Raw genomic sequence first — 22,997 nt, 5'->3', positions numbered from 1 at the left:
AAGAAGGAACTATTGAAGTTCATGCAGACCACTCTCACACCCCTCCGCCTTCTCTCTTAAGCAGTTTGTGGACAAGGTACAAACTTATCTTTCTTTTGTGATTCAAGAAGCAAACCATTCGTTTACAGTCCTAGTGTGAAACTCTGCAAGTGTTGTGACAAAATAAAAACTAAAGTCCTCCCTCTCCTCACAAAAGGAGCGTCAGCTTTGGAAGCCATATTAGCACCAGAAGCTTCCACGCTGCCACATTCTTGAGCTTGGGAAGTTGGGAGGGGGAATTTCATGGTGTGTATATGGTTAGACATAATAGCATTCTTCTTTAAAGTCAAAGCCATGTTATTCCTGCACCTGGTTGAGGAGTGGTCGAGGGGATGTCTCAAGTTGGAATGGATGGTGATTGGGGCATGTGATAGAATGATGGGTGCAAGGGGTGGATTTTGTAATTTAAATGCCTGCCTCGGAGTTTTTGATCGGAGTTGGAACCCTGATCCCAGGAGAAAGCAAAAAATGAAGAAAACCGAACGGCTAGTATTTGGCATAAGGGTTCTCTCCTGCTTAAAAAGGGAGGGGAAAGGGGGGATATCAGTGTAAGTCCTCTTGAGCTGAGGGGTGAGAAGATCTACAAGGACTGTTTCAAAACTCTGCAAAAGGAAATATGGATGTTACAGCAGAAAGCTGAGCTAGAGATAAATTAGATCAGCTTTCTAATAGACTTATATACCAGCACTCTCTGAACGTTTTACCCCCATTGCCCCCAACAATCTAAGTCTTGATTTTACTGACCACTGTAAGAATGGAAGGCTAAGTCAATCTTGAGTCAGTCAGGATCGAACTCCTGGCTGTGGGCAGAGTTAGCCTGCAATTCTGCATTCTGATCCTGGCACCATCATGGCTCCTGGCATTTTGGAATTGCAAAACTTCACAACTGATTTCAAAATGGTGGAAACCATTGGTATATAAGTTTCCTAAGTTCATTATGGATAATAAATATGAAATTTGCTATTGTTATAACATGGTTGATGGTATATGGATTGTTGCTGGTTGTTCACCTAGCAAGAAGTCAAGTTTAAAGAGATTTGCTGTGAGAGTGAGATTTAAGGCTGCCTTTCAGAGCGGGCTTTATTTAGAACAGCTGAATTCCCACTTCAGAATCTGGGATCCTAGAAAGGCAAAGCTTCATGGTCCCTTCTCCCTCAGCAGGGAGGGAAGAGGTAAGTCTGGTAAGATGGAGGTAAGGTAGGAAGAGGTAAGGTAACTAGTAAGGTGAGACTTCCATCTACCAATTGATGTGCCCCCTCCCGATGAAAAATTAGCGTCCATCTAGTAGACTGATTTTTGCCCTCCAGTTCTGAGACTGCTGGCGAGGTCAGTCCAGTGGCACTGACCCTACATGATACCAGGGCTTCCTAATGACAAGGGAGCAGTAGATAAAGATTTGCTCCATATTCCTTCTTTGTCTGTCATTCTGATTGATGGATTGCTAATCTAAGGTCCTTTCCTTTGGCCTTTCTTCCCAGGCACAGAGCAACTCCTGGTAAGATGTAGCTCACTAGGTGCTAGGCTTTGCTATCCCTATGATCTATTTCTAGATCTCCCTTTAGTCATAATAATAAAATTTGCTTTGCTAATCTTTGCTGAAATCAGAACCTAAGAGGGAGAGGGGGAGGGAGAGAGAAAGAGAGAAAGAGAGAAAGAGAGAAAGAAAGAAAGAAAGAAAGAAAGAAAGAAAGAAAGAAAGAAAGAAAGAAAGAAAGAAAGAAAGAAAGAGGGAGAGAGATGAGGGAGGGAAGAGAGGAAATGCTTCTACCTGCAAGAGAGAAAGAGGGCTTGTAACCTCTTTGGCAATGGCAGAGAATGAAAATCTCGGATCTTCTGAATGAAAATAGGTGCTGTAGCCCCGAGCTGCAGCCTTTACATTTTAGAATAACTGATACTGACAAGGGAGAAGGAAACATTTATCTTGGTAGCAGAGGCATATTGAAACGGGAAACGAATGTGGTCCTCTGTTGGGCAATTTAAAAAATAGTCTCACCCGAGAAGGCTTCAAATTAAATCACAAAGAGCAATAAAGCCTCTTAAACTTCAGAAATACAACACTGTAGCGTCCCAGCAGATCTCAGTAGCAGCCCCTGGCAAGCTATTTTTCCACCATAATAAATCCCAAACCACAAGTATAATAATGCACAAAGCAAGAATCAAATCGACGCTAGTAACATGTTTACGTGTATTAATAACTGATGGAGCAGAGTTCTTGTTATCTGCTCATTATATATATAATCCGAGAAAGATTGCTGGTTCTGGGGTTGAGCACTCCAATTTCTATGAACTGCTATACTTGACACAAACATTTGTAACCTTTACCTATGTTTTTACAAAAGGAACTCTATGAATTGCAACACTAGGTAAAAGCAATGAACTAACATTATTTGTGATTAATGAGTGTAGATGAGTAATATCAGTAGGACTGAAAAAAAAGGAAGATATTTTATTTAACACATATTCCTGTTTCCTGGAATAACCTTAAAACCTATGTTAAGGTCCTTAGGTTGAACCTGTCAATTTCTCTTGCAAACCCAGAAAACATCCTGAGAAACAGGTCACCAATCTATTGAAGTTTGACTGCTAGTTTCAGATTAGAGTTTTTCTTAGCCTCCCTAGAGATTTTTGGGTTGAATTTGCATACATTTGGATGCAGTGTATATGTCACATCCTTTTTCTTCAGTGATCTGAAACCCACCATAGCAAGAAAGAACAAATGATTATTTAGCAGTTCCAAATATAATCTTCTTACTTTAAAAAACAAACACCAGAAAACCTATTTTCCATGAAGAAAATTTCCACAGAGAATATCTATGTGTGTGAGCATGAGGCAGAGAGAGAGAGAACAATCTAGAAGTTTAGATATGTTTCTTGGAGAAGAGTTTAATTTTCTCTGAAGAAATGAATTGCCATTATTGACCCCTTTTTTTAAAACTACTAATCTTCAAAAATTGTAATTCCAATGCCAAAATTGTCTTCAATTGTGTAAATAGTGTAGCGCCTTGATCACTTTCTTTCTGCTCCCTCACCAAGTAAGGTTTAATGTGTTACAAGAGATGTACGTAGATAAGGTTGCATTTAGGGTTTTCTTTTTAAAGAGATTCTCATATTTTTGAATTTTTCCAGCAAACTTAGAAAAGCATATGCTGTGTGTGCTGGTAGCATGTACTAGACCTCATGACATCTAAAAAGCTCTCTCACGTTCCATCTAAATTTGAAACTTTGTACTGGCATTGCTATAAATCAGTCACACTTATTTATTTATTTTTTTAAAATAGTCCTTTCCCTTAGTCCTGATTTTCCATGAGCATAGAAGAACATACCTAAAAAGGCATTCTGGAGAATTCACAAGCTCTCGATTATTACTGAATGTCAAAATGCCTGATAAATAAGTGCTCCCTTCGTGTATTAATTGAATCGGGAATGAATTTCATTTATTACAATATTTATTTCCTGCCTTATTCTTGAGACTTCTGCGCGGCATGTAGTACCTGGTAGGGTAAAACTTACCTTGCTGCTTTATCTACACAATAGCCCTGTGAAATATCTTGGGTTATGTGTGAGAATGTGATTGGACTTGAATCATGATAGAGTAAGAGACTTTGAATCTGAGTTTGCAAACGCAGAGCCTGCACCAGCTATTATAGTTAGTAACTCCTGCTGGATTTCAAAAACTAGCACAAGACAGTGCTGGGTGAAAATGAATGCAAGAGCTGACAAAACAAAACATATGCACATGATATCGTAGAGTTAACTATGTACACGAAAATATATTAACGAGCAAACCTTAAAAATATATAAGTACCATAAAGTATTTTTATTTACCTTGTATTACTCTCATGCAAACCTGCTTAATATGCAAATCAGTCGGTTCTCTACCCTGAAAGAAATGCAGCATTAAAATAACATAGTGATTGTGTTATGATGGAGTAGATAGGAATATAAGCAGTAAAGAGAACAATTCTGCAGCTGCAAGCATATTTTCAGGCCTGCAGATTGAAGCAATTCCAATAATACAAGGAGCGGAAAGCCAAGAATAAGAATATAGGCCAGAATAGGCATTAAGGACTCAACTACAGGATGCCAGTGAGTCCTTTATGCTGCTTCCTAACACCTTAGTTGAAAAAGGAGATAATTAGAAGAAGATGGGAGCTGAGCATGTGGGGCATGAGAACAGAGGCAAGAAGGGATACCCCATAGAACAGGGGTCTCCAACCCTGACAACTTTAAGAGTTGTGGGCTTCAACCCCCAGAGTTCCTCAGCCAGCTTGCTGGCAGTTGAAGTCCACAGGTCTTAAAAGTCGCCAAGGTTGGAAAACCCTCTCATAGAGCCTTACACACCACCCAAGTAGAAAACTTTGCTACTCAGCCTCTTGCCTGAGAGTTCTTAGAGTTCTTATTGTTCCCTTTGCCTATTGGAGGTTCAGGTTCATTATTGCACAAATCCAAGTGCAGTTTACCAAAAGAAGCACCTTCAAGGATAAATGTCAGCAAGGGACCATTCTAAAATTGAAAAACATAGTGGTTGAGGAACGCTTATTTTTTTCCAATGAAAATAAGTGCAATGACTCCGCACTTCTTAGACTGCGAAGTGGGACCATTTCAATAGGAGTTGTATTACTCACAGCCTAGGATTAATTCTCAAAGGTGGATTGCCTACCCTGTTCACTGTATGGTTTAGTTCTACCTGTTCTTTGCTGCTGCCTACACAAATTTATTGAATATGTATTTCATTAGTAGTTCCAATTGTTTTTTCCAAAATTCTAGGCTGCCGTTTGTAAACTCAGCTGAAAGAGTAGTATTAAGGCTGGCATCTTAGATACTTTCAATTGTAGAGGATCCAGAACAGTAATAAATTCACAATGAACCTATTAGAAATATAGGCTCTCAAGTGAGGCTGCAACTGGGGCAGGTCAATTTTCCCCGGAGAGGTGGGGAGAGTCCCCTCAAGCTCCATGGAAAACACATTTATGAGCCTTGAGGTCCATCTGGAGACCCAGCCAATTGCTTCCCTTTCAGACTTTTTCTTCAAAGTCTTGAAATGTATCAGCAGGGCCTGTCAGAACCAGAGGTGGGATTCTACCAGTTCGCCCCGGTTCTATAGAACCAGTAGCTCCAAAGAGCAGCTGACACCAAATCAGTTCACTCTGAAGATCTTCTTTTCTTTGGTTGGGCCCACTGGGCCCACCCACCCACCTGGTCTCTTGACTGTCCTTTATTCCCTGCTAAAGCAACCCTAGTTGCTTTGTGCGGCACAGCTGAGTGCTGCACGTCAGCAGGAGATGGTTATTGATTGCAGCAGAAGTTGTTTTACATGCATGCAGCGCACATTTGGTGCATGCTCACCAAACTGGTTGTTATGCCAGTAGGATCCCACCCCTGGTCAGAATCCCTTGCCCAGGATGCAGAAGGCCTCTGGAAGTAATAATCTCTGTGCTCCATTCAGATTTTGTGCAAAAAGAAAGAAGTCTTCGTCCCTCTTGCATTTTGTACTGTGCTGCTTCAGCTAGGATAGCACTAGTGCTGCACTCAAACCACTCCACGCAAAACCAATCAAGTGTCGTGACAGAAAAGATCATCTGAATTCAGAGCTGGGTAGCCATGCTAGCAAGCCAAGGAGTGCAAAAGTCATTCTTCTTCCAGTATCTATTCTGCTAATACTGGCATTGCACTTGCCAGGGCAACACTCATATTATAAAAAGAAACTGTTACTCACCGCTGGTCCCTGACTGCCAGGTAACCCCTGAGTCCCTTGTTCCCCTTGCAAACCACGGGGGCCAGGCGGGCCACGAAATCCTTCGATGCCAGGCATGCCACGGTTTCCCTCTGGCCCGCGTGAACCAGGTTCACCAAGATTCCCAACCTAACACAGAAGGGGGCAAGAAGTAAACAGCAGATTCATTTTTTTGTAGAAACAATTTTCTACGTAATTAAAAGTTTATCACACCAGAACTCTGGTTCCTTCTTCATGACATTTATGTTCACTTTCTTGACACCTTGTTAAATGATAATGTGAACTTGCTAAATGAGAAAGTTGTTCAATAAACAGACAACAAATGCTGTCTTCTTTTATCTCCTCCAAGGTACAATCAGTTCCAATGAATCCATAGGTTTAATTCCCAGGCATATGGATTTCTACCTATCAGTGATTACATACCCTTTTCTAATATGTTATTATGACACCATAACATTTCACATTATTTTTGATCTGAAATTCAAGAAAGAAATCTTAGGAGGGAGAAATAACCTGGAAATCTGATGTGGCATCTTACGTTTCAGTGGGTTTTTATTATTATTATTATTTTGATAGAGGCCAGGTTCTTCTCTTAAACCAGAAAAGAAGCTTCCGCATAGCAAGTAGCATTTGATTTCCCTTGTCCCCACAGGCACCTGGTGCAGCAAAACATTATTTAAGTAATATGAATCCCCAAAGCAATTCTAAATTCCTGTCTTTGCACAAATCCTATGAATATATTAAATATTTAAAAACAGCTTAACCACCAGAAGGCTATAAACTACAAGGTCATTTAAGCTGATCACCTTTTTTTTCCTATAAATATCACTGTCAAGGAAAAAAATATTAGATAATATTAGATAGAATTTGGCCGTACAAGTATTTGGGATGGCGGTGAGCTATTTCTCTTCTAGGAAAAACAGAACATTAAGATGATATTGTTGCAAGTTTCAGAGGAAGGGAGGGGAGGGAGGGGAGGAAGAAGGGAAGGGAAGGGAAGGGAAGGGAAGGGAAGGGAAGGAAAGGAAAGGAAAGGAAAGGAAAGGAAAGGAAAGGAAAGGAAAGGAAAGGAAAGGAAAGGAAAGGAAAGGAAAGAGAAATGGCAGTCAGCCCTCATTCTAAATCTCTTGTACTAAATCGCAAAAGTTATGGCAATAGGCCAGTAACAGTTCCAAATGCAATGGCTTTGAAAAGAATTGACTTTCTCCTTGGGGTTATTGAGTGGCATTTTGACCCAATCAGAATGTGACTCTTCAGATGCTGCTGAAGTCCATCTCCCTCTTCAAAAAGGCTAAGGGATAGAAAGTCACATCTCTGAAGTTTGCCTCTAGATCATCTTATAGAAATGTGTCACTCACTGGTATTGTAAATTGTATGTTGTGCTGCATGTGTCCACTGAAAGAAACATGCCCCTTTCTCCCGAAAAGCTTATCCCGGCCATCCAAATCCCTAAAAACTATCTCTATAGCTGGATGAGTTGCTGATACATCTGTTGATCACTGTGGCATGGTATCAATCTAAATATTTCACCACTGGAAAAAGGTAGGAGAGTTATATTTTTAAAGCCCATTATGTTACAGCCATTTTGGGGTCCTGAGCTCCATTTTCAGCTGCGATCGCCTTCTGCAACCCTCTGCCGGCAAAAACAGAGCTCGGGAGGGCCACCACCACAGGCCAGTCCTTCACTGTTTCCATGGCAGCCCCGCGGGCCAGATCTAAGCACCCTACAGACTGGATCCAGCCCATTGGGTTTGAGTTTGACACCCCTGGCCTACATGGATATAATAAATTGATTGCAACCAGCACAGAAGAATTGGCTTGTTGAGTAATATGCACCGATGAAAAGAACGCCCCTAGGAATGATTATACGGAGAACTGATACAATGAGAATATTCAGTGAGAGCAATAATTGCAGCCCGTAGGAGAGTATTGTTTTTCAAAATGTAACTCAGTTGCACTAAAACATTACATTGTGTATTTCAGAAATTCAATATAGTCTAGTACTCAAACTCTATTAAGCTTGAATGGTTCCTGTAGTCATCTGTCATTCACAGAAATAAATTGTAAAACCTCTTTTCCCTTTCTAAACCATCCAAGCCACATTTTCCCCATTCAGATCATTATACCCGCTTAATCATATATGAACCAATGGCATTCTCTTGCCACCTTCATTATTATTATTTTTCCTTCGTGTAAGTAACAACACATCATACTTTACAATATATAACAATATTTCTCCATCAGGAAACCAGGTCTAATGGCTTTCAGATGAGGTGGATGATTAAACTAACTTTTCATATTCCAGTTTGTTTAAATGTCATTAACTATAATATTCCAATCCAAACACCACCTAGTCAACAAATGCTGCTCCCACTGCAGAGGCCACTGAGACATGTTGCCACACATCACAAGAACTGTGGAACCTTTTGGAGTTTATCTAAAAAAGACCTTCAGACCATTTAATGTTTAATTCAACATGCAAAATAACAAGCTCTCTAGCAGCATTTTACCATGGAGATAAGAGGGAATTTAATTTTGCACGTTCCACAGATAGAAATGAACTGATAATTTGCCAAAGTGGAAGGCAACGTAAGTAACAGGGAAAATATTTTTTGAGAAAATATACACTGTATATATCTCACCATCTCAAAAACAGGCTTCCAATCAGTACATTTCCCTTTGCTTATTTTTGCATGCTGGTAAGCCACAATTTTAAAATAACTTTTAAAGTAGATCAGATGTTGCATCTTGATTTGCAGTGCAATTGGACACATGGCTATGTAGGAATCAGAACCGCAGGTAAGGATGCCAAGGGTTTAAGCCTTATAGCAGTGGTGCTCTGTGCTCTAGAACAGGGGTCTCCAACCTTAGCAACTTTAAGACTTGTGGACTTCAAATCCCAGAATTCCTCAACCAGCGAAGTCTTAAAGTTGCCAAGGTTGGAGACCCCTGCTCTAGAAGGCGTGTGGATCTGGATACACCCTATATGGAAATTGACTTCACAGGTACTGCTTTGCCAATACTTAGTTCTAAATCCTTCATTTCTTTCCCAGGGTTTTTATTTACTTTTCTTGTTTACCAACCTCGTTTTTACATGCTCGCCCCTCCGCCATTCTACACATTAGGAAAAGTTATATTTCTCACTTTTGGAAAAGTCTCTAGAGAATAATCCACAGTTTTAAAAGGTAGAAAATGGATGGATCATTCCGTCTTAGCTTCTTTCCTTGGGTAACTGAATATTTTAACATATTTGTGAAAACAGACAACTACCACCACCCCCTCTTTTTTTTTTTGCCACATTCTGCTGATTTATTACATTTTGGAGTTTCAGTAACCCTGCAGTTCATCATACTTACAGATCCTTTAGGGCCTGGCAAACCTGCATCACCCTAACAAAGCAAGATGAATGATGTCAGGTTGGCATAGATGTGTGCAGTTTTACATATAATCAATTTCATATTATTCTTTCTACATATACAGGTATAGCCATAATTACAGGAAAGGAGCGTTCTTAGAGGGATGCTTCAAAAGGGTGAAAAGCAATAACCACAAATTCCACAACAGAATACACATTTTAAAGTTGAAATGTTGAGTTGGTCCTTGGATGAGTTTCTGCCTATACAGAAACATTTGTATGTCAAATTGAAAGTATGTTTTTGGAGCATTCTTGGCTTGAGGTTATTTTTGCAACAATCAAAAATATGAAACCTAATAAGTTTTTGTATCAGAAACAGCTATTGCCATTAGTACATGTCTTTTCAATCTTAGTCCTGTCTAGGACTGTGGGTTTTGTGGCTCAGAATCCTCAGGCAGCACAGCCAGTGAGAAATGAAAGTTCAAGGAATGATCCTATTCAACGGGAGGTCTTATAAAAGAAATGTGGAACTAGCACCTGAGAATAAACCAATGAAGGTTAGCTTGGCCTTGAGAGCTGCTAACATGATTCATGCATTTATTTTTATATGAAGAGGGAAATTTATTTTCAAGCTAACCCTAACCCTAATCAACTTGGGCTAATCAACTCAGGTAAGTAAATGAGGTGCTACTCTGTGAACCAAATAAGCCAATCACTTCTGGGTAGGAAAGAGACGTGTTAATGATGGCAGTTCTCAGGCTGTCATCAAGTTCAGCAAAGACTTTGTCACCAGCTCACATTTCTTGATTTGGAGAGGGTTATTGGCCTTCTTCTTTCTGGGAAGACTACCATTACCTAGTCAGGTGGCATTTGTGTCTGTTATTTATCACAATGACATGTCTTTAATCCTTTTTGGAGGCTGTATCTGGTTGTTTTCAATTACCCACCCATATAAATTGAATAAATAATAAGTGTGGAAACAGGCAGCTTTGTGACTTTACTGCAGCTAGAGTGTTGCAAATCCCTTCCTAATATTTTGCTACATCACTAAAGCAATGGTGGGATTCACATTTTTTTACTACCAATTCTGTTGGCGTGGCTTGGTGGGCGTGGAAGGGGAAGGATACTGTAAAATCTCCAGCCAGAGGTGGGATTTGCTGGTTCTCTGAATTACTCAAAATTTCCGCTACCGGTTCTCCAGAACTGGTCAGAATATCACCTCTGCACAAAAGGCTTCCTTTATGAAATTTGTAGTGTTTGCTATAACAATTTCCTTGAACTATTTAGTCACACTAAAAGACACAATAGGGGTGGGTTTTTTGTATTTTAAGTCTGAATATTTCCTATTGAAAGGAGTGAATATTGAGTCTTACACGGTCGCCTCTTTGTCCAGCTTCTCCTTCTCCCCCAGCGGGACCCTGCAATATAAAAAGACAGACAAGCCTAGATTGTAAATGGGCACCGCATATTTTCCTGATTTTTTTACAAGTTTGGAAAATAAATGGACTGTGCAAGTTTATATACTCACTTGTTCTCCTTTTGGCCCTCGTCCACCAGCTAAACCCTAAATGCAAATGAAAAATACAAAGTGGACTAATAATTAAACAGTGAGTCAGGGCTGTATTTAGAAAGTGAAAATGTACGATTTGACTCTTAGAGTGCTCTGCTACCCAATCTTAAAACATGAATGGAATATTAATTAAACATTAAAACATAAAAGCAGGCTCTATGAATACTTAGCATTTTATCATCTTAATCCACATCCACATATTTACAGTCTCATGTCCAGTGGAATGAAAACTCTTGGGAAAGCAAGGTCCCCATCCAGTTCAAAGGTTGAGGCAGTTCCAAAGGTGGCTTCATTCAGGCCTCTGGAAGTGCCCACTTAAACCGGTGTACAGGGAAAATTCTCTCCAGGAATGTCACGCAATTTGAAATGACTGCACTTTCAGAGAATCAATGATCTAGGGCAGGGTGTCAAACTCGCATCGTCACGATGTCATCACATGATATGTTGCGACTTTTTCCCCCTTCGCTAAACTAGGCATGGGCATGGCCAGTGTGTGATACACCCTGCCTGCAGGTCGTGAGTTTTACAGCCCTGGTCGGGTGATAATCATGATAGTAACACTGTAATCAGTTCAGAGGTGGGCTGCACTTTTTATTGGCAAGGGGTTCGCTGGTTGTGAGCATGTGCTTTAACCGCTTCTTAAAAAGCATCACCAAAGTCAGGAACATCTGCAGCAACAATTGTTGGCTTATAAATGGCAGGGTAATCTCCCTCCCTGTGATTGTCACTGTAGATGATCTGTTCTGCTCAAAGATCAAGACTTAGTCATACAAACTAGATCCACACACTGGTGCCCTGAAAGTTGATCATAAGTCAGTAAAAAAAAATATCCTGCTTAAATTGCATATCTGGGGTTGTAAAAGCATGGCTAGCTGTTGGAGTTCTTTCGTTGTGGGTCAGGAGTGGCAAATGTATCACTGCAGAGATCACTGGAAGTTAGGAAAACATCTTTGCAACAGGCTTGGAGGAGACATGCTGCAAAGAGAGTGGAGGTAATTTGTGCCTCATTACCCTGCATCCTGTGACTCCTTGCCTGCAATGCTGGACTGTATTTGGGACAGAAGAAATAACTAGTGTGCTAAGATTGGATTTTAAAAAAAACCAAATCAAGTTCCCTGAGGAATTGTAAGTTCCCTGAGGAATTGTAAGCGAATGGTTCAGTCCTAAGGTGTACCAGTATAACAGTTTGCATAAGTGATCCCAATTAGTATTTGCATTAGGGGGAAATATCAATAGGAAAAATTGTAAGCAAAATACAGTCAAAAAATCATGTGTATTGCAGAAACCACCGTTGCTATGGAAAGACTTAACCAGCACTAGCAAAAGGCAAAGAGAAGCTATTATCCATATTCCTACATGTACAAATCCTTCCAAAGCAGATTTCTTGTACCAATGCAATTGGGGTTTTTTGGGGGGGTGGGGGAGAATTCAAAACAGCCTTGACTACTGATGACTGCTTGGATATTTTCCTGCAGGCTTTGGGAAAATTTCAGAAGTGGTTTCCCTTTGTCTTCTTTCTAACGCTGAGAGAGAATGAGTGGTCCGAGGTGATCCAGCTGGCTTTGTCTTTCTGAAAATATCATTCTGGCTATCAGGTCAAAAGAAAGCACTTTTATAAAATGGCTGATTAAATAATTAGGCATTGAAAGTATGAAGGCAATCATCTGAAATTATCCTGGATTACAAATAGAAGGACATGACTCTATTCTTCTAAGCCAAGGGTGTCAAACTTGATTTCATGGAGGGCCGCCCCAGAGTTGTATTTGACTTTGGAGGGCTGGGGTGGGCGTGGCCAGCTTGATGTCATTCGTGTTGGGGCCACCTGCACTCGCCCAAGCACTCTGCTAGTGAAAATGGGCTCCCAGTCTCCATTTTCAGCTGGGACAGCCTCCTATAACCCTCTGTCAGCAAAAACGGAGCTCGGGAAGCACACATGCACCACTGGTCGGTACTACACTGTTTTTGGAGTGGCCCCTTGGCGCAGATCAAAGCACCCCATGGGCCAGATCCAGCCCACAGGCCTTCAGTTTGACACCCCTGTTCTAAGCTCTGCTATCAGTACCGATCAATGACACTGCTTTCCTCAGAATGGTGGAAATAGCATTGCTATAGCACGGCACCATCCTTGGGGGCATCTGTACGATGTCACAGCACACATCGAAAATGGGGGGGGGCATCCCCCCTAAATGCTGCAACATCACTTAGATTACTTTGACTCCCCCGCAGCCCCTCTGCCGATGCTACTGATTAAGAGGCTTCAAAATCAGAAAGATCCCCTCTAGAAACAGGGAAACAAACAGAAGGGAAAAATCCACCCAAAAAAATTGTCTGAATAACTTTAGCAACAACAGAGGTTCTGGTCATACAGAATACAGGCAACAAAGAATTGCAAGATGGGACAAAGGATTAAGAGTGGTTTGAAATTATTACAGAAGAGGATGGGGTCGACTTGAACACAACTTGGCTCAGGTGCCAAATCAGGCAGCCAGTACTTTATGAAGGACAGAGTGAGAACAAACAAATGCATATTTTAGGTTATTTCTCTTGTTGAAAGGATTACACCCCAGACTCTTGCTGTAACAGAAAGATGAATTATTCTGTCAGCAAAGGAGAAATAGAGGGGGGAAATTAAAGGGGGAAATATTTTAATTATATAGCACAATAACTCTCAAAGAACACTGAAAAGAAAACTTGACATGATCGTTTCATTTTTCTTCTTTCAGTGGATTTAAATTTGGCACAAGGCAAAAAGCTTCTGTTTTGTGAAAAGGAGTTAACCAAAGTCAAGTGAGTAGCATCTTCTGGCCTGCATCTGCTTACCCTATTGCCTTTAGCACCAGGCAGTCCCGGGGGCCCAGGTAAACCTGGCAGTCCGATGTCTCCTTCTGCACCCTGTGAAAGCAATCAGAGATGGCAAGGCTTTAGAGCACTTTTGCACCGAAGAACAGGAGAGTTGAGATAGGCCACCAGTCTCTGGGTTAGACCTTTCTCATAGCTGGCTGTGCATCTCATTCAAAACAGGAGAATATGTTGAACTCTGGAACCACCCAGAGTTGGTTAGAAGTGGGGCAGCTATATAAATGTTATAAATAAATGAAAAAATTGCTTTGTTATGATTTGCTGTTTCGGGAAAAAGGACCTTCTTGATTTTATCAATCTGCTGAAACAATGGGGGTCTTTATGAGTTTGGCAAAATGCTACAACCCACCGAGCCTTTGGTGCATTCCCTTCTAACAGAGAATTCTTTCAGAGCCTGAATATTGAAACTGGCCTTCCAGCAGAAACCGCACAAATGAAATCCGAACAGTTTCAAAGGAAGTATTCATGCCGGGTAACTACTAGCAAAAAAAAAAAAAGGGAGAGGAAGAGGGTTTAGCCTTTCAGCATTCCTGTTCCTTATAAAGGTATAAGAATATTAAAAATCTAATTTTAATATTAAGGAGCTATTTAGGATACTAACACATAAAAATGTTAGCAAAAAAAAGCTAGTTAAAAAAAGTAGATTTTTTAAAGAAGTTCAAATAATGATGCAATTGAATCATGAGCTGAAAAATTAATGAAGCTGACAATGATCCCTATTCACGTTTCATCTTTTCATTTCCTGAGTAAATGACCTGGTTACCGCAAACCTTTGACCAAGCAAACTAGTGTGATGGAAGTCAAGACTGCCTGCTTACCATTTTACCTGGTGACCCTGGAGGACCAGAAGGGCCTGGCTCACCTCTGCTACCCTTTTAGGAAACAAAAAATATATTGTTGAAGTAAAAACAGCTACATTTCATCATGTGAAATTGCCTGCTTTTGAACATTAATAGTAATATTTTACTAAAATCAAGCCATTCAAATAATAGCACAGAAACATAAAAGTGAAAAAGAAACATGTTGCAAAAAAAACCCCTACAATTCAATTTTATGATAAAAATAATAGAAAAAGTTAATTAAATAATAGATAGCTAAATAAAATTAAATAAATAAATAAAATAAGATAATAAAATACCAGAGATAGCTAATAAATGCATACATGCTTTTAAAAGAAAACTCATATTGCAACTCTTCCCAAAAATCATTTCATAGCAATGCACAGGGAGATAGATAGATAGATGATAGATAGATAGATAGATAGATAGATAGATAGATAGATAGATAGATAGATAGATAGAGATATGTATAGATATAGATGTAGATAGATAGATATAGATATAGATATAGATAGATAGACAGAGAAAGATAGATAGATAGATAGATAGATAGATAGATAGATAGATAGATAGATAGATAGATAGATAGATAGATGATAGATAGATAGATATAGATATAAGGATAGATATAGATGTAGATAGATAGATATAGATATAGGTAGACAGAGAAAGATAGATAGATAGATGATAGATGATAGATAGATAGATAGATAGATAGATAGATAGATAGATAGATAGATAGATAGATAGATAGATAGATATAGATATAGATATAGATAGATATAAGTATAGATATAGCTGGATGGATTGATTGATTTTCGCACTGGTCTCTTGAGAGCATTGTACATGACTAATTGCTGAAAAAGCATGCAATTTGGAGAAAGTAGCGCAGGATTCTATCGTATCTGAAATTATTCTCTGCTTGAGGAATGCCATTTCCATAAAATAAAATAAAATTCCATAACTGCTTACAGTATTTGGCTGTTTCTTGTAGAGGCCCAGCAAATCTGTCCTTGCAAGAGTCATGATGCACTATATAGGAAAATGTTTTGCAAGGTAGCTACTTTTGATTGGTTGGTTGGTTGATGGTTTATGTGAAAAGCCAAGTCATTTTCAACTCCAAGTGTCAATACAGGTAGGCTTTCTCGCAGATCGATCCCTAATCTGTCCCTTCAGGTCTCCCATTACTGTTCCCTGGTACAGTCATTGCCTGTAATTGAGTCCATCCATCTTGTGGTTCTCTATCCTCTTCTTCTCTTTCTTTCCACTTTCCCAGTATTATAGCTTTCTCCAGAGAACTAGATTTCATAATGTGTGCGTGGTCAAATAATTTGAGCCTGGTTGTTTATGCTTTGAATGAGAACTCTGGGTTGATCTGTTCAATGATACATTGTGTGATATTAGGGTGTCAAACTCGTGGTGTCACAGTGGCATTACATGATGTATTGGGACTTTTCCCCCCTTTGTTAAACTGGGCATGGGTGTGGCCAGTGTATGACATATCTGGCCCGCAGGCCGCAAATTGGACAGCGGTGCTCTATATTCTTGGTTGTCCACAGTATTGTCAGGAGTCTTCTCAACATCGAAGTTCAAAAGCATAGATACTCTTCCTATCCTGCTTCTTTCAAGTCCAACTTTGACTTTCATGGATTATCCCAGAGAATACCATGGCTTGCACGATTCTGATCTTTGTAGGTATATATACATCACGGCATTTGAATTTTTTTCCAAACTACTTTTGGGGAGCCACTATTATGTAAAAATCAAAAAGAGTCTGATATAATCTATTCCTACCATCAAATATTATTAAAAGACATACTGTAAACTTTCAGTGATCGCTTCATTAGATACAGCAATGACCTGAACTGTAGTTCACAAAAGCTTATGCCTTTTAATGCAACGTGTTAATCTGAAAAGGTTATCAAAGTCCTTTTGATTTGGGGTTATGATAAATTAACTTGGCTGCCCTCCTACAATGATTATTTGCAATTTCACTGGCTTTTCATGTATATTACAAGTATAAATTAAAGGGATTAGATTTATCTATGCCCAATGTAGCTGTGTGTGTAAATATTTCCTGTCAAAAATCATGCTCAGCTTTTGAATTGCAAACTGGAAGCTATGCACTGAAAAGTTTTAAAAAAAAACGCCAGGGCCGGAATAAAAACAATAATTTATTAAATTTCATTTGCATTTAATTAAAATTAAACATAATTAATATAGTTACTATCCAAAGATACATTTCATAATTCCCTCTTTTTCTTAAATTCAAAACTTTTGGAGAACTCATAGCTTTTGGGAACTGTCTTAGAACAGGAATCAAATTCTGAACTTCAATTTATTGAATATAAATATATGTTTTACTGAATTTTGATGAGAGCGAAGATGAAAAAACAAAGCAAGACAGAGAAAAAAGAGGGAAGTTAAAACAAAGGCGCTATCCTAAGAATAGAGAGTGAATGTAAATCCACCACTTCTTCAATGCATCCAGTTTATAAATTACTTCTCATCAGAAAGTGATTTTTTTTTAACAACCTGGATCAGAAAATCCAGAGCCTCAATCTAAACCAAAAGCCAAACATATATAAACTTACTGATGGGCCTTTGGGTCCCAGTGATCCTGGCTCTCCTTGTAATCCTGGTTCTCCCTGTTGGTGGGATTGCAAGAACAACACACTGTATACATTTAAAGATCGATACTTAAAAGTTGCAAATCTTCTGATTTTAAAAAAAGGTAGAACTCGAGAAAGAAACCATCTTACAGGTTTGCCCGAATTCCCCATCAAGCCAGGTTTCCCAGGAGGACCAACATCACCCTGTTGGAGAGAAAAGATTTTAGCACCTTTAAAGTAGAACAGACACTTTCAGGCCATTTCAATGGTGGGAAACCAGACGACCTTATTTAAACATCTTTTTTACTAGTCTTCATTTTTCCACCTCTGTCTACTTTTTCCTTATCTGACCCTATGAGATTGTTCACATAACAGAATTGTTTTTTGTCCCATTCCCACCTCATCTACAAGGAGATTGAGAGCAAACATAGCCAATTATTTTTCTATCTTTGCTGGCCCTTTTGGCTTTTACGGACCATCTTCCATTTTTCAGAATAGGCATCCTTCTTTTGTAACTAACAATGTGTAAGCTTGCTTTTTAATCCAGTGTGGTGATTCATTCATTCTGCCTTTGAATGAAAGGGTTGTGTGCCTTCCTTTTATTTTATATACAAGTGCATTCAGAAAGTATTCAGACCCCCTTCACTTTTGGCAATTTTGTTATGCTGCAGCCTGATTCTACAATTGTTGAAATTCATTTCTTTTTTCTCATTGATCTACACTCAGTACCTCATAATGACAAAATGAAAATAGAAGCCTGGAAATGTCTGTAAATGTATAAAAAAAGAAAAAAAAAGCTGAAATATTATATTGGCATCAATATTCAGACCCTTTGCAACAACACTTTAGCTCAGGTGCCTCCCACTTCTCTTGATGTAAATTTAATTTATCACCTTGATGTGGCAAATTAAATGGATTGGACATAATTTGGAAAGGCACACACTCTCTACAGAAGGGCTCCCAGCTGACAATGCCTACTGTAGCACAGCAGAAGCCATGAGGTCAAAGGAACTGCCTGCAGAGCTCAGAGACGGGATTATTGCAAAGCACAGATCTGGGGAAGGCTACAATAAAATTTCTGCTGCACTGAAGGTTCCCAAGAGTACAGTGGCCTCCATAATTCTCAAATGGAAAACATGTGGCAGAACTAGGACTCTTCCAAGAGCTGGATGCCCAAACTGAACTCTATTGAACATCTCTGAAAATGGTTGTCCACTAATGGTTGCCATCCAACCAGACTGAGCTTGAGGGAAATTGCAAGGAAGAATGGCAGAAAATCCCCCAATTCAGGTCTGTAAAGCTTTGTCGTGTCATATACACAAAGACTCAAGTCTATAATTGCTACCAAAGGTGGTTCAACGAAGAACTGAATGAAGGGTCTGAATACTTATGCCAGTATGATATTTCAGCTTTTTTTCTTTTGATTAAATTTAAAGGTATTTCTAAACTTCTGTTTTTACTTTGTCATTATGGGATACTGAGTGTAGATTAAGGAGGGGGGAAATGAATTTTAACAAGAATCAGGCTGCAGCATAACAAAATTGACAAAAGTGAAGGTCTGATTACTTTCTGAATGCACTGTGAGGACTGTGCAGGATTCCAACTCCAGCAAGTGCTTCATTCACTGCAGAACACAGCTACTCATACCTGGAAAAACATTGCAGTTACTTTAAGGTTGCAGAAAAGCATAATGGTGTGCCAAAGTGCTTTTTTTATATCAAATCCAAAAGGTCTAATATTCCATTCTTTTTCTGTAAAATACAATCAATGATTGTTAAATACAATCAATATGCTACTAAAACTCTCCTTCCTTCCTTTGCCCTTTAACTGAGCAAAACTGTATATTACAAGGCAATAATTGTTGAACAAAAGTACCTCAAATGGGCTAACTTAAGGAATGCATCCAAAAACCAGGATCCATGGCTCCCATGAAACTCAACTTTGGCAAATTTTAAAAAACATTTTATGACGTAAAAATAGCATAGCTCTCATGGCAAAAGCACTGAGGCGCTTCTGGGTTGAAAGGATTAGCCAGTGACATCCCCATTGCCTGTTGGGGCCACCACTCCCAGTTGGGGGCACCTTTCATGTCCCCCGCATGAGCTGGAGTGAAGGATGGGAGCTCAGCCCCGCCCACATTGGCACTCGGGCTTTGACTCTCTATCCCAGCATCCAAACCGTGCAAGCCACCATGCTCTGACATACAAATAATCACAAAACAATTCACGATAGAATATAAAATGCCATATATTCCCTGTGCTGATATTTGACTGTGACATGAATGTAGCCTATTTTTTTCTAGTGACGGCAGTACATTAAAAGTTCCATCACTGTTGTAGCCCTTGAGGAATCTAGTAAGGACATATCTCTGAAATGAGGACCCGGGAGGTCCTGGGTTGTCTGGGACGATAATATTTGCCTCTTTTCTTAAATGAGGAATAAATGGCTTATTCCAAGCCTCAATATATAGTTATTAACCCGGTATGGATATTGTATCTGAAATGTGATTAAAACATTATTAATTAGTCACCCAGAATTTCCCAAGTGAATTTATTGATTACATTTGTACCCCACTGCACCCTGGAGGCTTCTCTGCAATTTCACTAGAATACACATATTAAAATATTTAGAATCCAATAAAATCCAGAAGGATAAACTATAGAAAGCAAATATCCAAAATACAATGCAGAGAGCAAAATCTAAAAAGAAGTGTTAGATCCTAAATGCCTTCTGAAAGTGCTCTGCCTGCACCCTTTCCAGAAGTCTAACTTCCAATGGGAGGTGATTCCAAAGCACTGGATAAGAAACACCTCCAAATGGAGAAGCGCCAGCTGGGCTTTATGACAAGAATAAATAGGTCAGGCTGACTCACGTAACCAAACACAGTCCCGAAAGTAGCTTGCTAAAAGCTTTATAGGTCACTACCAACACCTTAAAAATTGCACCTGAAAGCTCATAGGAATGCAGAACATTAGCAAAGTTAATGCTGTCTGACCAGGGAATACAAGGGTTGCTGCATTAACTTAATCAACTGAAATTTTGAAGAGGTCTTTAAAGGCAGCCCCATGTACAGGATGTTGCTGTCAACCCTGAAGCTGACCTGACCGAAGCCATCTTGGAGCTTCAGTGTTGTGGGGGGCGGGTTTGAGATAGATGGGATTTTGTAGACAAAATAAAATATTTTCTCTTGGGAACCAAGGACATTCTCACACTTGGTCAGAGGAAGGAGGAGTGATGTTACCAGGAAAGCAGCCAGCCCCGTGATTGAACCATGTGATTGATTGTTTTGAGAAAGTGACAAGCCTTTACTTTTAATTAGGTGAAACCGCAGGAATCTTCAGAGTCAGTTTTCACCAGATCTGTGCCAATTTGATATGTCCAATAAAGCAATTCTTTGAGAAATCTACCTGCCTCCGAATTTTGCTTGCTATGGATCCATTACTTGGTACCCTGACAGTTGCAGGAGTTTGACCAAGTATTCATAAGTATTCATTTACTGAAATAACTTCTCACACTCCAGTAGGCTTGCCAAAGCTAGGTGAGGCTCTCCTGACTACAGCCTCCACCTCAGTGGTGGGATTCATTTTTTTTTACTATCGGTTCTGTGGGCGTGGCTTGGTGGGTGTGGCAGGAGAAGGATACTGTAAAATCTCCAGTCAGTTCTCCAGTTCTCCGAACTACTCAAAATTTCCACTACCGCTGCTGAATATCACCTCTGCTCCACCTACTCTTTAAGTATGGGCTACAAGTTTAGGAAGACCTCCAAGTCATAGACTTGCTTCCTCAAGGATAGTGCTTCCTTAACCAAGAGAGGGCATGGAGGAAGGGCCAAGTCATCTGTTGCCAATAGCAAACCAAGGACTCAATGATTTTGCCCAACAAATTGTCAGGAACATCTCCAAGCACCCACCAGAAAGTAGCTAGCTTCATCAGGTGCTTGAGGCAGACTATCTAAATGGGCCACATCTTGTGAGATATGGGCAGCCAATAAGTTATAGCCAGACTAAGAAATGATCCAACCATGACAAAGGGGTGATGACACAACCCTCCAGAGCCAGATCCCAAGGCTACGAAGTCAAAATGAGTTTAACCATGAGGTTACTGGGATGAGCTCTTAGTTGCTGTGAGTCCTGAGCTCTTCTCATTGCATGAAAAGTTCCCCAATACCAAGGGGTGGAGGAGAGACTTCTTCAGCAGCCCAGCTGTGGAGCATGCAGTTTGTTTAGGTTTCCTTTTATGGCTTAGCACAGACCTAGACATGTTAGCCCCCCACCACCACCACCACCACATCTGGCCCTTTGGCTGTCACTGTCCGGCCCATGTGAGATCAATTGGAAATTAGAAATCAAATGTAAAGAAATGCACCACAAGAAGCAGGAGAAGAAGCCAAGTTGGCTCTTTCAGTTGGCTGGTGGCTGTAGGAGGGCAAGGAGGAAAAAAAAAACCTATTTTTTGCACCTGCACAGTGCTCACCCTCAGCCTGAAGGTGATGGAGTTTGAGGAGGTTGCATTGGGTGGCCCTCCACAACAGTCTCAGTTTCTCATGTGACCCCTTGGGAAAATTAATTGCCTACCCCAGGCTTAGCATGTCGTATCAACCAACCTGTTTAACTGATTTATATTGCAGTTTAGCCTCTTGCACAAATCCAAAGTAAATAGTCCTTTCATTAACCAACTTCATGCTATATGAACACCAAAAAACAGTCTCACTTCAGTTTTAACTTGCTTTAACACTGGTATCAAAAGGAAATAAAAATTCAGAGTCAATAACTGTTTCAGGGTTGTTGAAAATAGTAGCTTGTAAAAATGATAATCCCAGTAGACCCGTTAATAAGAAGCTGGTATTTTGAATTTGGGCTGTGGGGACTTTGATCTAAATCTCTGCTCAGCCATGAAGCTTTCTAACTAAATAAACTTTCTCTCTTTCGACTTACTGCTCAGCACTCTACAGAAGACACCATAAATGGGATTGTCGCATTTAGGCTCCCAAGAGAAGGGATATATAACAGTTCCATCTGTAAAGAGAATGGACTATTTCCAAATTTCCTAGGATAATTTACCTTTGGGCCAGCAACACCTTGTGCTCCAGCAGAGCCAGATAAGCCCTAAAAAAAAAAAATCAGATATTGAAAACATTTGAAATGTTGAGGAGAAATTTCTTGATGGAAATGTCAAAAGGTTGCTTTACTTTGTAACCATTTTTCTTGAAAGACTGCAAATATTAATTAATGAAGTATCACATCCTCAAATTCACCAGGAACATAAGAAAAATGAATGCTTCGACTCAGAATAAACAGGCACAAGGAAATTGATGTGTCCTATTATAATGATGGATATGTCCTACATACGGTATGTCCAATCCTAATGACATATATTTATTAAAAAGTTATCCATTCAGATATGCATCAATGCAAACCCATCCAGCATAGGTAGATATTTCACAGAACACAGAAGAGCTCTAAATGAATTTTGGGAAGAGGGGAGGCCCTCAATGTTACAAAATATAGATCTACTTATTTTTTAATTTATTTATTGGACCTTTATCCCATCTTTATTACTTTATAAGTAGCCCAAGGTGATGAATATACCAATTAATCCTTTCTCCTCCTATTTTCCCCAAAACAATATCCTGAGAGGTAGGTTGGGCTGAGAGAAAGGGACTGGTCCAAAATCACCCAGCCAGCTTTTATGTGTAAGGTGGGACTAGTATTCACAGTCTCACAGATTTCAAGCCTCAGCAATCTGGGAACATGCCAGGGATAAAATCAGGACCACAAATTAAGTTCCAGTTAAGATGATTTATTTGTTCTTGCCTTTATAACTAACGTTCAGTATTAACTTGGTGCTAGCGAAGGATTAATGGAATTCAGGGGACGGCTGAACTTGAATTGCTTGTGGGAATGTAATGACTCTAGGCTGATTACTCGCTTGACTCCATCCCCAGGCTACATCACAGCAACAAAGGACATTGCCTGGATCCATAAACTAG

The 22,997-nt window shown here is 39.7% G+C and overlaps 1 protein-coding gene across 1 annotated transcript in view; it reads right to left on the bottom strand.

Moving 5' to 3' along the window:
- The window catches only part of COL9A1 (collagen type IX alpha 1 chain), an 86,754-nt gene that overhangs the window by 8,411 nt on the left and 55,346 nt on the right, over positions 1-22,997 (bottom strand). Inside the window, exons 24-33 of the mRNA XM_026726543.2 lie at positions 22,069-22,113; positions 17,159-17,212; positions 16,991-17,044; positions 14,376-14,429; positions 13,519-13,590; positions 10,657-10,692; positions 10,502-10,546; positions 9,130-9,162; positions 5,756-5,902; positions 3,865-3,919 (exon numbers count right to left, since the gene is read on the bottom strand). Coding sequence (XP_026582328.2) covers positions 3,865-3,919; positions 5,756-5,902; positions 9,130-9,162; positions 10,502-10,546; positions 10,657-10,692; positions 13,519-13,590; positions 14,376-14,429; positions 16,991-17,044; positions 17,159-17,212; positions 22,069-22,113 — 595 coding nt within the window. The remainder of the gene's footprint in view (positions 1-3,864; positions 3,920-5,755; positions 5,903-9,129; positions 9,163-10,501; positions 10,547-10,656; positions 10,693-13,518; positions 13,591-14,375; positions 14,430-16,990; positions 17,045-17,158; positions 17,213-22,068; positions 22,114-22,997) is intronic.

The sequence above is a fragment of the Pseudonaja textilis genome, chromosome 1 (assembly GCF_049901715.1).
Source record: "Pseudonaja textilis isolate UNSWEBS1 chromosome 1, rPseTex1.2, whole genome shotgun sequence".
Taxonomy (NCBI): Eukaryota; Metazoa; Chordata; class Lepidosauria; order Squamata; family Elapidae; genus Pseudonaja; species Pseudonaja textilis.
This window is presented reverse-complemented; position numbering and strand designations above follow the sequence as displayed.